The sequence below is a fragment of the Netta rufina genome (assembly GCF_964035555.1).
Source record: "Netta rufina genome assembly, chromosome: 29".
In the NCBI taxonomy this organism is placed as follows: domain Eukaryota; kingdom Metazoa; phylum Chordata; class Aves; order Anseriformes; family Anatidae; genus Netta; species Netta rufina.
In genome coordinates, this window is record NC_140153.1 from 2,165,647 (window position 1) to 2,181,035 (window position 15,389).

The window sequence follows — 15,389 nt, forward strand, 5'->3', positions numbered from 1 at the left end:
TTTTTTTTTTTTTTTTTTTTTTTCTTTTCGTAATTGTATGGGTGGAGCTGGGAGTGATTGGAAGATTAACGCTGAAACGATTGTGGTGAGTTCATAGAGAAGGAATGACAGGAGCTTTGTTCAGTCCTATTTCCTTTGTTTGGTTCCCCTATCACTTTGACTCATGCCTTAACTACGTCTGTGTACACTTTAGGAGAGCAGGGGCTGGTGACAGGAGGAGCCCGTGCGGGTGCCAGGGGCGTGTGGCCGAGCTCGGGCTCCTCGGTGGAGGGGGGGGGCTGAGCCTGGTGGCCGCAGGAGCCCCCCCGGGGCAGGGTCGGAGGCGGCCGGGAGCTGCTCTCGAGGCGGTGTCAGCGTCGATCTCGCCGCGGTTGCTCGAAATTTTCTCTTTTCCCTCCGTGGCCGCGTCTCTCGTTAGGCTGATTAACTCAGGCTCCGGATTTACGCCGAGGAAACGCGGCTCCCTCCCGCTGCCATCACGATGGATTGCGAACGATTCCTTGAAAGGAACTTTTTTTTTTTTTTTTTTTAAGAAAAAAAACAAAAACAAATGGGTAGAGCCGAATCCACGGCGCGATGAATTCCACGCGGTTCCCGGCCGGCGCCTCGTGCGGGCGGATTTCTGCAGTCGAGGGCTTAGGAACTGGTGGAAGAGGGCAGGGAGCGCTGGTAGGCAGGGAAACGCCGGCACCGCACGAGGAAGGGGCTCAGGGGAGCAGGGGAAGGGGGCTACGGCTTGTGCCCCCCCCCCCAAACCCCAACCCCGGGCTGCCTCGTCCCCCCTGATTTACCTCCGAGGGCCGGAGGAGCGGGGAGGGAGCCCCTGGGGCCCTCGCCCTCCTGTCCCTTCCCCGCAGCCCCGCCGTCAGCGTGAACTCAGGAATTAGAAACACGAGGCCTTTCCCCCCCCCCCCCACCCTATAAGCGTCTCGGCGCCCCCCCCTCGTGACCCAAGTGCCGGAGCCCGCGGGTGCTGCTCCCATTTGGGGGGGGGCGCCGCCCTGGTCGCACTTCTTTAAGGTGAAAAAAAAGAAAAAAACGAGATACAAATGGAGTTGGACCGTCGTTTTGGCTTTAAAACCCTTCGGTTTGGGGGCTGGGGTATTATTATTTTGTTTTTTTTTGGGGGGGGGGGGGTTGTTTCTTCATAGCCATTGCACTGCAAACCGGGAGCTCCGCGTTCAGGGATAAAGGACTCAGGTTCTCAGGACAACGGACCAGGGACCGGCTGCGGGCGGTGGGCTGCGCCTCGGGGTATGGGGGGGGGGGGACCAGGAACCCCCCTCCCCCCAAAAAAAAAGAAATAAATCCCCGGCAGTGCCACCCGCGTCCCCGCTGGCTCAGGGGTCACCGCGGTGCAAGGCTGGGGCTCCTCCCGGCCAAGGCGGCGTCGCCCCGGGGGGGGGGGGGAGCACGCTTATAAATAACGTTTTAAATAAGAAAAGAAAAGGAAAAAAAAAAAAATTATATATATTCCGATGTGCCAAAATATTTAAACTTGTAAAGTTTAAATGGTTGAGATCTCAACGTCCACCTGTATTAATTAATCAAGAGCATGTTAATGTTTAAACCATTTTTTTTTTTTTTTTTTGCTTTGTTTAGTCGTAGAGAATCTGTAGGAAAGAGACTTTAATCGGACAACCAGCCGCCAAGCCGAGAGTTTGGGGGAAAAAATAACCCGATCAAGACAGGGCAGGGAGGATTAGCCACGCGTCTGCCCGGAGCGGTGAGCACGTCCCGCGGACCGGCCGGGCCCCGAGACTCCAAGCGCTGCAGCCCCCGACCTGGACCCCCCCCCCCGTGATCCCCACGGGGGTCTCGGCACGGCCACGGGGGCGCACGGCGGAGGAGCCCCCCCCCAGAAGCATTAACCACGGCGGCCGCCCCCTGGGTCCCCGCGGGACCTTTCCAGCCCGCGCTCGGTTGTCCCTTGTTTTTATTTATTCCATAATTATGTTTTTTTGTTTGTAAAATAACTTTTTTTTTCTCTTTTTTTTTTTTTGTCTTATGGATCCTGGTGGGTTTTAAAAAAAAAAAAAAAAATGAGTTTCTTCTTTTGGTTTGAAATAATCGTAATCAGATTTGTTTTTCAAGACAAAGTTCGATTTTAGAGTGTTTTTAAGGAGAGCGTATTTACCGATAGAAAGTTTTCTTTTTTAAAAAAAACAAAACACTTTTCCTGAGGCATGTTCTTTGACTTTACTAGACTCGATTCAGCAGGGATTAGTAGGGATGCATACACATACGGGCGGGGACTTGGTTGGCTTGAGCTGTCCACGGCGAGCAGGATGAGAAGTGTGTGTGTATATGTACATAACAATGTAAAGTAGTCCTTAAATACTCCATTGTGCAGTGCCTTTAGACGTTCCACTTTCTATAAAGTCTTCAAAAAAAAAAAAAAAGTTTGCATATATATATTATATATATATGATGTAATGTTATAGAAATATATGTATAATATACATATTTTTTCCAGGGGTATCTGATAGCTCTGTATTTTGTTATGGAAGTTGAAAGAAAAAAAAAAAAAAAAGTATTTTACCTCAAATTAAAAGTTAAATAAACCTTTTAAATAAGCATTTCTGCTCCTAGCTCGCTTCTTGGGGCTCCCACCCTGCGTTTCCTCAACCCGCCACCGGCTCCTTGGTCCCGAGGGAGGAGACGCTGCCCCAGGTGAGCGCCACTGCGGGTCCGGGGTCGGGTCCTGGGTCCGGTCCCGATCCCATCCCTGCCATCACGATCCCATTCCTATCACGACGGGGCAGAGCCTCTTCCCCCCCAAGCCCACGTTGGCAGCCGGGCTTCGTGTTCCACGGGACGGGGATCGGGTTTTTGCCGCACATCCCTCGCGCCAGAGCCTCTTGGCTCGGCAGCTGCGCCGCTCTTGAGGCCGTTTGAAACTAAATTTAACTAAAACTGGCTGAAATCCACGCCCTGAAATCAGCGCGTTGTTGACCGGGCTTTTTGCCAATTTGTGTGTTTTTTTTTTTTTTTTTAAGTGCGTTTCTGCAGTGGAAAGGGGCTTGGGAAGAGGGGCCGAGGGGAGGCGTGGAGCAGCCCCGCTCTGTCTGGGGAGGCGGGACGGGGCTGCTTTATTTGATTTTATTATTTTATTATTTTTATTTTTTTTTCCTTGAGCACAGAGAGGGATCTGTGTCAGGAGGGGATTAGGGGCTGGAGCTGCTGGCTCCCGGCCCTGTGCTTGCACCACGCAGCTCAGCGTCGCCGCCGTCCCCTTTCCAGGCCTTTTTCTTGTGCTCCCGGCACCAGGGCAGCCCTGGCTCGAGTTTTCTTCTCCCTTCCCTCAACCCACGACGAATCTAACGAGCAGTGCACGTTTAATTAAGCCCCTGGTAATTCCCAGGACACTTGTGCTGGGGTCCTGAGGGCGAATCCTCCCTTACCAGCCCTTCCCATGCCAGCAGGCCTCAGGTGGCGAATGGAAGACCCCTGGCACGGGGGGCTCTGTGCCCGCTGGTGCCCAAATTCTCTCTCGCCGCATCTTGTGGGGTCGGCACCATGCAGGGCTTTTGTGGGGTGCCCTGAACCAGAGGCCAACATCCCAAGGTTTTGAGGCATCCTCAGCACGAGCTGGGCCTGGTGGGAGTCTCCCAAAACGCCCGCGTGCTGATTGCGAGCCCCCCTCCGCCAACGTTTCCTTCTCCGTGCGTTCCCCACGCGAGGTCCAAAGGCAGAAAATGTTTCCACACAGCGGAGCTGGCAGTGGAGGTGAGGGAGGGACGATGCTCCCCGTCCAAACACGGGCTGAGGAGCTGCTTTTTCTTCCCTGATCTGGAGCTTTGGGGGCTGCAGGAGACATCCCCCGTGCGCCTCCCAAATCCTCGCACCCCGAGCGCTCACTTGGGATGCTCGGCCCCACCCTGGAGAGGGAACAGGCAGGGGAACGAGGGGAAAAGCCGAAATTTTGCAGCCGCCCTTCCAGCTCCTCGATGAGGAGGGAAAAGGCAGCTTCGCAGCCGCTTTTCCAATTTTGTGATTACAAGGGAGCCCTCTTCCAGCCCCCCCGCCAACCTCTCCGAAGCCGAACGCTGTCTGCTTTCCAGGGAAAATAAGGGAGGTTTGGGCCCGAGCTGGAAAACCAAAGCTGAGTATTTAGAAACTTCCAGTAAAATCAAAGCAGTAATTTTCCAAAGCGGCCCCAGCAGCTCTTTCTGGGAGCCTGGAGCTGATGGCAAAGCTGATTAGAGGCTCCTCGCCTGCCTGCGCGCTCCCGGCCAGGTGCTCCCCCTCCTTTCCAAACACCGGCGCAGCCAAAAGCCGAGTTCAAAGCCCCCGCGCGGGGGCTCAGGGCAGCGACGTGAGCCGGGGGGGGGCTGCGGGAAAGCCCCCAGCCCAGCTCCCCCTTCCCCTTTCCCTCGCTTTCCTCTCCCAGAGCTGCGGCAGCGAGGTTTTTTTTTTATTTTGGGGGGGGGTTCGCAGAGATTTGGGGCTCTCAAGCCCCCGGGGGGAGGAAAAGGGGGGTCGCTGATGGAGCAGGGAATCGGCAGCTTCTCGCCCCGCGTCTCCTTGCCATCTCCTTGACCCCCCCCCAAGGTTTTTTGTGGGTCCCCGTGTCCTTGCCGTGGGGAGGGGGGGGCCGGGGGGGCGACGTGCCCCGCGCGGCAGCCTCGGGGGTGCTCAGCTCCGCAGCGGAGGGCACGGGGCGGGAGGGGCCGGTGCTATTGATCTGCCAGATTACTCAATTTCACCCGTATTGATCAGGTAATTGCTTTATCTCAGTTCTCATTTGGCCGCTGCTTTATCTGCTCCCAGCCCCGCTCCCCGGCACCGAGAGGCACACGCTGGGGGGGGACAACAAAAAAAAAAACACATCTCCTCCCCCCCAACCCCGAGCATCTTGGGTCCCCAAATCTCTTTCTCCCCGGCCAGCTGCGGCGCTCACAGCGTGCACAGGACCAAAACCCCCTCTTTGGGGCCGGGCATCCCTATGGGGCCGATGCTATGGGGTGGGGGAACGGCTCGGGGGCTTCCCAAAGCCGATGTGTGAAGGGTGCCCGGCTTTGGGGGGAGGCTCGCACGCAGCTGGGTGCGTGGGAGGGCTCCGCGCCCCGCTGGGGATTCCCCGCACCCTTCTCCCCACGCGCGGGCCGAGGGCAGCTCTGTCTGGCTTTGCTTTCAAGCCTCGCCCGGGTCTTTGCATGAAGCCCACCAGCCGCAGGGGTCGGTGCTGCCTGGAGGGGGGACAGGGGGCTCCCCAAAATCCCATCCCCCCGGGGCTCTGCTCCGCAGGGTGACTTTGCCAGGACGTGGCGGCGGGGGGAGCCTGCCGAGACCCCGAATTCGGAGGTGCGACAAAACCCCCCCAGCTCTTTCCTCCCGTCCCTGCCTCCCCCTGGCGCAGTCGCACGCCGGGGCAATTAAAACCACCTCCAGCCCCGCTCCTGCCTCGGGTGCCGTAATCCTCCCTTGGCAGCCGAGCCGCGGGGAGGAGGGACGAGCGGCGCCGCCGCCTCCGCCGGCTCCGCGCAGCCCCGGGGCCCGATCCCGGCCGGCACGTGGGCCGAGCACGACGTCGCGCTGGATGGGGCCGGGGCGCTCAGAAATGTGAGCGAGATGGGTTTATTACGCCGAGTCTGTTGCCGCGATTGTTATCGATCTGCAGCTGTCACCTTCCATTGCTGCTAATGGGACGTGAAGAGGCTTCGGTGACCGGAGAGGCGCGTGCGCTCCCGCGTGCCGGCCGCATCCTGCTCTGGCGCAGTCCCCCAGCACCCCTGCTGCCGCTGCTGCCTCCTTTCTCCTCTCCCCCATTCACATTCCCGTCCTTTTCTGCCGTTTCTCCTTCTCCCCTCTCTCTCCAGCTCACTTTTCTCCCGTCCTCCTCTTGCAGCCCCCTTTTTTCCCACTCTTCTCCTATTTTCCATCCCCTCTGCTCCTCTCATCTCGCTCCCGCTCCCTTTTCCCAACGGCTCCCTCCCTCCCTGCTCCCTTTTTGTCCCAGTTCTGCCTTTTCTTTTTGCCATCGCCTCCCTTGCATTTGGCATTTTCCCTCTCACGGCCGCACAGACACCCCAACCGCTTGGAGCCCCTTTTTGGGGTCACCATCGGCTCCGCTCCCACCCCGCGGAGCGGGGCTCTCCGTGCCCTCTCCTTTTTCTGCCTCCCTGCCCCACCTCCTCCTATTATTTTAATTTGAGAGGGCAAGGAGGGAATTAACCCGTGAGAAATGACACATTGACCCCAGGGCCATCACGGGGGGGCACAGGGAGGCGGAGGCGCGTGCCCCCCGCTGCCCTCCTGGGGCCTTCGGGGCTGCCCCGGGAGCATCGCCCGGCACCTCCCGGAGCCGGCGGCGTGGGACCGGGATCTGGTCCCCGTCCTCTTCGCGTGGTGGGGGCTGGCGGCCCCGCTCCCTCCCCGTGCCGCTCTGGGGAGCCGTTCAAGTCTGAACAGATAGCGAGCCGCCCGGGCGATTCCTCCCAAATTAAGGGGAGGGAAAGCAAAAGGAGCCGGAGCCCGCGCGGCGCTTTGGTAGGCAAAGCTCGCGGCGCCCGGGGCCCTGGCACCGCGCCGCCGTGGCTCAGGGTGTCGCAATGGGTGGGCAGCCGCGCTCCGGCTACGCCCTGCAGGACTCGCAGCGAGCTCCTGGATCGGCAAGAAACGAGCGGCGGCTCCACCCGGCCGCCGCGCTGCCCGGGCGCGTCCGTCTGGCTCCGGCTGGGCTCGGGCCGCGGGCAGCGGCGCTGCTCCGCCTGGGATCGGGGCGAGCCCGGCCCCAAAAGCCCGGGAGGTGCCGCGGCGTCGAGCGGCGTCCCGCTGCCTCCCGCCCTGCCCCGCGCCCTCGTGCGTCGCCCGCTCCCCGGCCGTGCCGCCACGCGCCCGCCTGTCACTCATCTCCCCCCCCACCACCACCGCCACCCCACCCCGGTATCGCTTTCCATCACGTTAGCCTCGGTTGATTTAACCAGAAAACAACCCCAGAATTTAATTCCCCGGCAATGCTTCTCCCATCTCGATCAGGAGGCCGGGGCTGCTCCCTGCTGCCTCCTCTGGAGCTGAACCCCTCGAGTAACCAGGGGATGGGGAACGGGGCCGTTCCCGCAGCTGGGGCTTTGTAGGGTGGGTGAAACCCGCTGCCCTCCGGGGGTTTTGTGCCCGTGCCAGACCCCACGTGCCTGGTGGCATCCCAGGATGGAGCCGGTGGCAGTGCCCAGCCCTGGTGGCCACCCCAAGCCCCTACTCTGGTGGCTGGCCATGGAGCATCCCGCTGGGGATGTGTCGGGCTCGGGGCCAAGCAGCCCCTGTGCACCCTTGTCCCTGTAAAAAAAGGTCTGGATGGGGAAAACGAGGCAGGAATGAACTCGGAGCCATCCAGCGGGGTCGGGCTGTTGGCAATTTGGCTGCCTCTGGGCTTCGTGCTCGGTTGCGTGGCTCCAAGGTTTGCCGGGGCCGGTGAACCCCGTCCCGGGCAGCGCGTCCCACCCGCTTCCCCCGCTCCCACTGCCAGCCCCGTCCCTTAGGTACAACCCCAGCATCGGGCACAAAGGGGCCCGGGGGCATCCCCGTTGCCCGCGAGGAAGAGGAGGAGGAGGAGGAGGATGGGGAAGAGCCCACGGCTGCCACAATCGGGCGGCTGCAGCGGTCGGCAGCCCGCGGCCGGTGAGGGGTTAACGCGATTGTCTCCGCAGCCACGGCCGCCCTCCCGGGAGCGCCGAGGACTGGGTTTTCATTTTAAGTAACCCTAACGCGGCGTGCGATGAAATGCATCGGGGTCGGGCGCGACAGAGGCGAGGAGCGCGTCGGGGAGGCGGACGCCGAGCGGCAGCCGGGAGGTAGGAGATGTGCCAGCGGTCCCGCCGCGAGGCGCCCCGGCCGTGCGCACGGGGGTCCCGGGGGGATCCCAGCCCCAGCAGTGCCCGGAGCAGGTCCCGTGCCCGTTCAGCACAGGGCACGGGATGTCCCCGGACACCCCGCTCTTTCCCCCGGTGCTGTTGGGGTGTCCTTTGGGGGTGGTGGCGGATGCTCGGGGTCACCACGGCGGTGGCAGCCTCGTGCCGCTGATGCTGCTCGGTGCCTCGGCGCGTTCGTCACCGGTTTCCCCGAGGTCTCGCCCCGCAGACAACTTCCAGGTGGACTCGGCTGCGTCTCTCTGCTGGAAGACCTGCAAGAGAGAAGGGAAAAAGGGGGAAGAAGGGGAAATTTGAGGGGATGGCTTCTCCCGAGGAGGGTTTGGGGAATCGTTCCCCCCGGCTGAGCATCCCCACGGTGCTCGCGTCCAGCCAGGTCGGTGCCGCTGTGCCAGCACCGAAGCGGATTTAGGCAGCGAGGGAAAACCTCAAAGAGCTTTGGGGATTAGGAGCAGGCTCAGGGGATGCAGTGGCCGATATCCCATCCCAAATCCCAGCCCTGCTCCTCCGCAGGAGCCGTCGCAGGAGCGAGTTGGGGAGTGGGGATGCGCGGCTGCTCTCAGCCCGGTGTCTGTCCCAGAGCAGCCGGCGTCCCCGTGTCCCCTGTCCCCAGCACCCTGCACCCCACGGTGGCCGTATCCAGCCCCTGACACGCTGCCCCAGCTCGGCACCGCTCCCATCCCAGGTTTTGGTTCTGCTCGTTAGGGACCCGCGTTTAATTCCCGTGGCATCACCCGCAGCGGGGACGGAGCCGGGGGCCGGGGACGGCGTCGCTCCCGCTTGCTGGGGGTGCGCAGAGCCCCCCGGCCCCGACCCCTCGCCAGGACGCTCACAGGGCTTTGACTTTCCGAAGTGACCTTCACCCCCTGTCCCCGGCGTCCCTCCCGGGTTAGGGTTTCTGTTTGAGCACGTTACAAAAGCCTTTTAAATCCCACAGCCCCTGGAGACCGAAGGAAGGGAAGGAGAGGGAGGGAAGGAGGGAAACCGCTGCGAGCACCGGAGCCCTGGACGGATTTGGGGCTGGGGTCCGACCCTGAGGCATGGGGGGCTCCCAGCCCTGGGAAATTGGGGGGGGGACTTCTCACCGGGGGTGGCAGTGGTGACAGCTCCATCCCCATCGCTCTGGGGATGGGGATGGCCGGCAGCCCCTCTCCCTGCCCCATAACCTGGGATGGGGGCGCAGGGGGTGGCCCCAGGGCCCCCCAGCCCACCCTGCTGGACTCCCCCGGCCCCTTGCTGTTCCGATGGCCCCTAATCCGCTTGTTTTAATAGCATTAAATGCTTTTAAACAAACAGGCCCTTCACCTCTGCCTGCTCCGCGCGCGATGCCCGGGAGGTTCTGGGCGGGCTGGCTAAGGAGATTGGAGCGGGATTTGGGAGAGATAAAGGGGCAGGAATCCGGCCAGATCTCACCCCGGACAGACAGACGTCTTTGTGGGGGGGGGACACCCAGGTGTCCAGGCTCCTTGAGCAAGGCAGCGGGACCCCAGCCCCAATTCGGAGCCCGCCACCTCCTTCCTCCACGTCCCCGCTCCCCTCCTCTGCCCCTGGATGGGGCACCCCAGGGTGACACCCCCGCACCCTGGGGTCCCCAAAGGGCTCTGGGGGGGGTAGGGGGGAGCGCCCTAACCCCACAGCCCTGGGCACGGCGGGATTGCAGGCAAGAGACTTGAAAGAGGCGGCGAGGCCCTCGCTAATGAGGGAGAATAAAGAAGCGGGGAGAGAAAAGCAAATGAGGAGAGCAAACAAGGAGGAAAAGAAAAGGCAAGAAGAAAAGGCAAGAGTCATTTTCATAACCGCTTGGTGCCGAGCAAGCCCTCGGGGCGGTTTTTCGCCTCCTGCCCTTTGTATCTGCTGTTCTCAGGGGCCTGTTTGCATTTCTGCTCGAATCCAAACACCCCGCATTGCCCCGCTTGTATTTACCCGTCTGGGACGGCGCCGGGCCCATGGCTGAGCCCGCAGCGAGCCCGCCCCGAGGGGCACGGCACGGGGCGAGCTCCCCTCCGCCACCTCCCATCACCCCCATCCCTTATTTTTTCCTTTTTTTTCCCCCGTTTTCCCTTGAATCTGGAATCACGCTCAGATAAATCATGGAGCATCGAGCCCTCGCCCTCCCGTGCGCCAACAAGCAGGAGGGGATGTGCCCCGAGCGGGGCTCGGTCTCTCCATCCCTTTCCCTTCCATGCCCCAAATTTCCTCCTCTATCTGAGATAATTCCCTCCTCCACGGGAGGAAATTTCCTCCAGCACGGGGGGAGCAGGGACCGGGGGGGGCTGCGGGGGCAGGATCCAACCGTGGGAGCCCCCAGAGCGCCCGGCCCCGCTCCCCCTGCACCTTTCCAGCAATTTCTCTGCTCCTTGCCGGGGGGGGGTAAGAAGATTTACGCGTAACCCACCCCCTCCCCGTATATATGGAGGTGATTCTCCCTAAGACCCTCAGACGTTTTCTCTCGCCCTGCCCGGGACGAGGTCCCCAGCGGTGCCGCAGGTGAGTGGGGGGCAGGATGCGGCCGTGCCCCGGGGACCGGCGGTGCTTTGGGACACGGGGAGGCCCGAAACGCCCCCCCCAGCTGCTCCAGAAAAAGAGGAGGAACGGGGAATTCGGAGGGATTTAACCTGTTGGGGTGCTGGGTGCCACCTGCACCCCTCCCTCTGCCCTGCTGCTGCCCCAGGGGTGACCAAATCCTGGGTTTTCCCCATCCCTCTTGGCCAGCCCCATTCCTACATCCTCCATCCCCAGGGCTGGTGGCCCCGGGACCCCCCCAAGACCCCCAACCAGGACACCGCAGCCCCCCCTGTCCCTCCCCAGCCCCCCCGAGCGAGGAGGTGACAGTCCCCACGAGGGGACACGGCGTGGAGGGGTTGGGGACCCCACTGCCCCTCTGCTTTCTGCCCGCAGGCTGCGGGATGCAGTGCGGCTGCGTGCCCCCCCCGCTGCCCGCCCTGCCCGGCTCCTACTGGGTACCAGGTGAGCGCCCAGAGCGGCCAAACTGGGACAACTGGGGAGCGCCCCACGGGACCGAGTGCCCCCAGCGCTCCACCCCAAGGGGTTTTGGGGGCAGCGGGGGCATCACCCGGTGCCCCCTGGGGGGGGGCCGTCGGGGCTCTAAGCACGCGCCGCTCGCCCCGCAGGGCTGGCCTTCCCCGACTGGGCGTACAAGGCCGAGTCGAGCCCCGGCTCGCGGCAGATCCAGCTCTGGCACTTCATCCTGGAGCTGCTGCAGAAGGAGGAGTTCCGCCATGTCATCGCCTGGCAGCAGGGCGAGTACGGGGAGTTCGTCATCAAGGACCCCGACGAGGTGGCGCGGCTGTGGGGCCGGCGGAAATGCAAGCCCCAGATGAACTACGACAAGCTGAGCCGGGCCCTCAGGTGCCGCAGGGAATGGGGGGGGGGGGGGGCGAGGAGCCCTTGGGGACACCGAGAGTCCTGGGGGACACTGAGAGACCTTGGGAACACCAAGAGCCCTTGGGGACACCCAGAGCCCTCAGGGACACCCAGAGCCCATAGGGACACTGAGAGTGTTCTTGGGGACACCGAGAGTCCTGGGGGACACCGAGAGAGTTTTTGGGGACACTGAGTGCCCTCAGGGACACCGAGAGTCCTGGGGGACACTGATAGATCTTGGGGACACTGAGAGTCCTTGGGGACACCCAGAGCCCTCAGGGACACCCAGAGCCCGCAGTTTCACCGAGAGAGTTCTTGGGGACACCGAGTGCCCTCAGGGACACTGAGAGCCCTGGGGGACACCAAGAGTTCTTGGGGACACCGAGAGTTCTTGGGGACACCGAGAGCCCTCAAGGACACCAAGAGACCTTGGGGGGACACCAAGAGCCCTTGGGGACACTGAGAGCCCTCAGGGACACCAAGTGCCCTCAGGGACACCAAGAGCCCTTGGGGACACCGAGAAACGTCAGGGACACTGAGTGCCCTGGGGTACGCCGAGAGAGTTCTTGGGGACACTGAGAGCCCCTGGGGACACCGAGAGAGTTCTTGGGGACACCGAGTGCCCTCAGGGACACCAAGAGACCTCGGGGGGACACCAAGAGCCCTTGGGGACACTGAGAGATCTTGGGGACACTGAGAGCCCTTGATGACACCCAAAGCCCTGGGGGACTCTGAGAGCCCTCAGGGACACTGAGAGTTATTGGGGACACCGAGGGCCCTTGGGCACACTGAGAGCTCTGGGGAACACTGAAAACCCTGGGGGGGGGGGGCACTGAGTGCCCTGGGGGACACCAAGATCCCCTGGGGACACCAAGAGCCCTGGGGGACTCCATGAGCCCTTGGGGACACCGAGAGCCCTCGGGGACGCGGTGGCCACAGGAGCGGGCAGTCCTGGCCCCATGCGCACAGCCCCTGTATGGGGACAGCGGGGACGCAACCAGGGGTTCCCTGCAGCTCTCCACATCCCCAGCATTTCATTTAACCCCCCCACACACACCCACCTACGTGCCCGCCAACCCCCCCGGTGCCGCTAACACCCCCCCCTGACCCCCCCCAGGTACTACTACAACAAGCGCATCCTGCACAAGACCAAGGGCAAGCGCTTCACCTACAGGTTCAACTTCAGCAAACTCATCTTCGTCAACTGCCCGCTGTGGGACGCCCGCTGCCCGGCCCTGCTGGCGCCCCCCACCCTGCCCACCCAGGTACGGGGTGCTCGGCCCCCCCCCCCCCCCCCCCCGGGACCCGTTGCCCCCGTCCCCGGAGCTGTCACAGCCCCGTTGGTCCCCGCAGCTGGTGCAGAACGTGGTGCTGAGCCGGAGGGCGCTGGTGGAGCCGCTGGTGTGGGCACGGGGTCCCCGGCACCCCCTGCACCCTGAGGTGCTGGAGAAGAGCCGTAAGTGGGTGGGGGGGTGGGGGTGGGGGGGGCACAGCCCAAGGGTGGGCACGGCTCAGGGTGGGCACAACCAAAGGCCTCGCACGCCCCGCCTGCACCCAGCCCGTGCCAACGTTGCGCACGCTGCCACCCAGCCGGGGAGGGGACCTGAGGGGTGCCTGGGGTGGGGGGTGGGGGGTGCTGGGGGTAGGTGGGTGCTGGGGGAGGTGGGTGCTGGGTTGGAGGGTGCCAGGGGAGGTTGGTGGGTGCTGGAGTCCGTGGGTGCTGGAGTCAGTGGGTGCTGGGTCAGTGGGTGCCAGGGTAGATGGGTGCTGGGGTTGGTGAGTGCTGGGTCGGTGGGTGCTGGGGTCAGTGGGTGCTGGTGGGTGCTGGTGGAGGTGGGGTGCTGGGGTAGATGGGTGCCAGTGGAGGTAGGTGCTGGGTTGGTTGGTGCCAGGATCAGTGGGTGCTGAGTTGGTGGGTACTGGGGTCAGTGGGTGCTGGGGGTTGGTGGGTGCTGGTTTGGTGGGTGCCAGGGGCGGTGGGTGCTGGAGGAGGTGGGTGCTGGGTGGGTGGGTGCTGGGGTCGGTGGGTGCCGGGGTCAGTGGGTGCTGGGGTTGGTGGGTGCTGGGGTAGATGAGTGCTGGTGGGTGGTGGTGGGGGTGGGTGCTGGGTTGGTGGGTGCCGGGTTCGTGGGTGCTGGGTCAGTGGGTGCTGGGGTCGGTGGGTGCTGTGGAGGTAAGTGTTGGGTTGGTGGGTGCTGGGTTGGTGGGTGCTGAGTCAGTGGGTGTGGGGTCAGTGGGTGCTGGGGTGGATGGGTGCTGGAGTCGGTGGGTGCTGGGGTCAGCGGGTGCTGGGTTGGTGGGTGCCAGTGAGGTGGGTGCTGGGTCGGTGGGAGCCGGGTTTGGTGGGTGCCAGGGGCAGTGGGTGCTGGGTTGGTGGGGTGCCGGTGGAGGTGGGGTGCTGGGTCCACTGGATGCCAGGGGGCAGTGGGTGCTGGGTCGGTGGGTGCTGTGTGTGGGTGCCGTGTTTCTGCCCCCCCCCGGGTGCGCGCAGCAGGGCCGGGTGCGGGCGGTGCCGTTGCCGGTCCCACAGCAGCACCCCAGCGGCTGCGGCGGGGACACGGGGGGGGGGGGGGGGGGGGCGCAGGGTGCAGGGGCCCAGGCGAGGTGCAAGGAAAAAAGGGGACAGGGGGGGTGGGTGGGGGGGGAGCACCCTGGGGTGCCGGCACCCTGGGTTATGCTCCAGGCTCTCAGGGTGCTCCCCGTCCCTCTGGCTGCTCGCAGGGCTGGGCTCCGCGTCCCCCCCGTGCCTGGGGGGCTCCTGCTGCCACCCCGAGGAGTTCCCCCCCTTGGCCGCTTTCCCCACCCGCTGCTGCCCCCCCCCCCCTACGAGACTGGGCCCCCTTCCCCGGCCACGTCCTGCACCCCCCCCGCCCCCCCCTGCCGCTGCTGCCCCCCCCCCCCCCAGCTGGGAACCCCCAACCCCGGGGGGCTCCCCAAAACCGAACCCTTCCCGTTGGGTCCCCACTGCCCCCCCCCAAAAAAAAAAGCCCTTCCCCGGGCTCCTCGGGGGCTCTGCCGTGAGCGGGGGCCCCCCCCACGTGGAGAAGGAGGAGGAGGATGAGGAGGATGAAGATGAGGAGGAGGAGGAGGAGGATGAAGGCCGGCACGGGGCGCCCACCGCCCGCAGCTGCCCGGCGGTGAAGCCGCAGGGCAAAAAGGGGGGGTCCCCAGCCGGGGGGGGGGACAACGGCTCCCCTTCGCCCCCCAGCACCCAGCCGTGCCCCCCCCGGCCCCCCAGCTGGGCCCTGCAGCCCCCCTAGGGTGGGCGGCCGGGGGGCAGAGCAGCAGCGAGGCCCCCCGCGCCTGCCCCCAGAGACCCCCCCCCCAAAAAAAAAAACACCAAAAAACCCCAAACTTTGGGCCCCCGCATGGCTCCGAAATAAAGCGTTGTGCAGCGAGGGGGCTCGGCGTCTCCCTGGAAGCCCCCCCCCAAAAAACCTCCGCACCCCAAACCAGGGTCTCCCGGCTGCCAAAAAAGGGGATTTTTGGGGGTGGGGGGGGGTGTTGGGAGCCCTGTGGGGTTCCGGGGGGGGGCGCGATCCCCGGCGGCCACCGCTCGCTCCCAGGGATTCCCGGAACAGGGCCCCGGCTCGTTTTCATTTTCACTTTTTCCTTGGGTTTCCTGCTGGGAAATCTGCGGGGGGGGTGGAGGGAAATAGGGGAAATTGGGGAAATTGCGGGGACCCCCACCCTCCCCGCCACGGTGCCCCCCATGCCCAGGACGCGTCTGTGGGGCCCCAAATCCGCGATGTCCCTGTGGGGCCCCAAATCCCCGACGTCCTGGTTGCCCCCCCCCCAGCCATTGGGACCCCGCTGTGGGACCCCAAAACCCCCCGGTGTCCCCCTGGGGGCCCCCCAAATCGGTGCTGCCCCCACGCCTGGGTGGCCCCGAGGGTCCCCCAAATCCCCGCTGTCCCTCTGTGTCCCCCCCCTCCCCCCGGTATCCGTGTGGGTGCCCTAAATCTGTGCTTCCCACTCGAGTCCCCAAATCACTGCTGTCTCTGTGGGTTCCCCAAATCCCTGCTGACCCCATAGGTTCCCCTGCTCACCCCAATGGTCCCCTAAATCCCTGCTGTCCCCGTATGTCCCCCCAAATCCCAGCTGACCCCATAGGTTCCCCAAATCACTGCTCACCCA

The 15,389-nt window shown here is 63.8% G+C and overlaps 1 protein-coding gene across 1 annotated transcript in view; it reads left to right on the plus strand.

Annotated features, from left to right (window-relative positions):
• Positions 1-7,717: 7,717 nt before the first annotated feature.
• The window catches only part of LOC311219955 (ETS translocation variant 3-like protein), a gene marked incomplete at both ends in the record, with an annotated part of 8,176 nt that continues 504 nt past the window's right edge, over positions 7,718-15,389 (plus strand). Inside the window, 5 exons of the mRNA XM_084303311.1 lie at positions 7,718-7,793; positions 10,767-10,835; positions 11,000-11,237; positions 12,370-12,517; positions 12,606-12,708. Of these exons, the coding sequence (XP_084159437.1) occupies positions 7,718-7,793; positions 10,767-10,835; positions 11,000-11,237; positions 12,370-12,517; positions 12,606-12,708 (634 nt within the window). The remainder of the gene's footprint in view (positions 7,794-10,766; positions 10,836-10,999; positions 11,238-12,369; positions 12,518-12,605; positions 12,709-15,389) is intronic.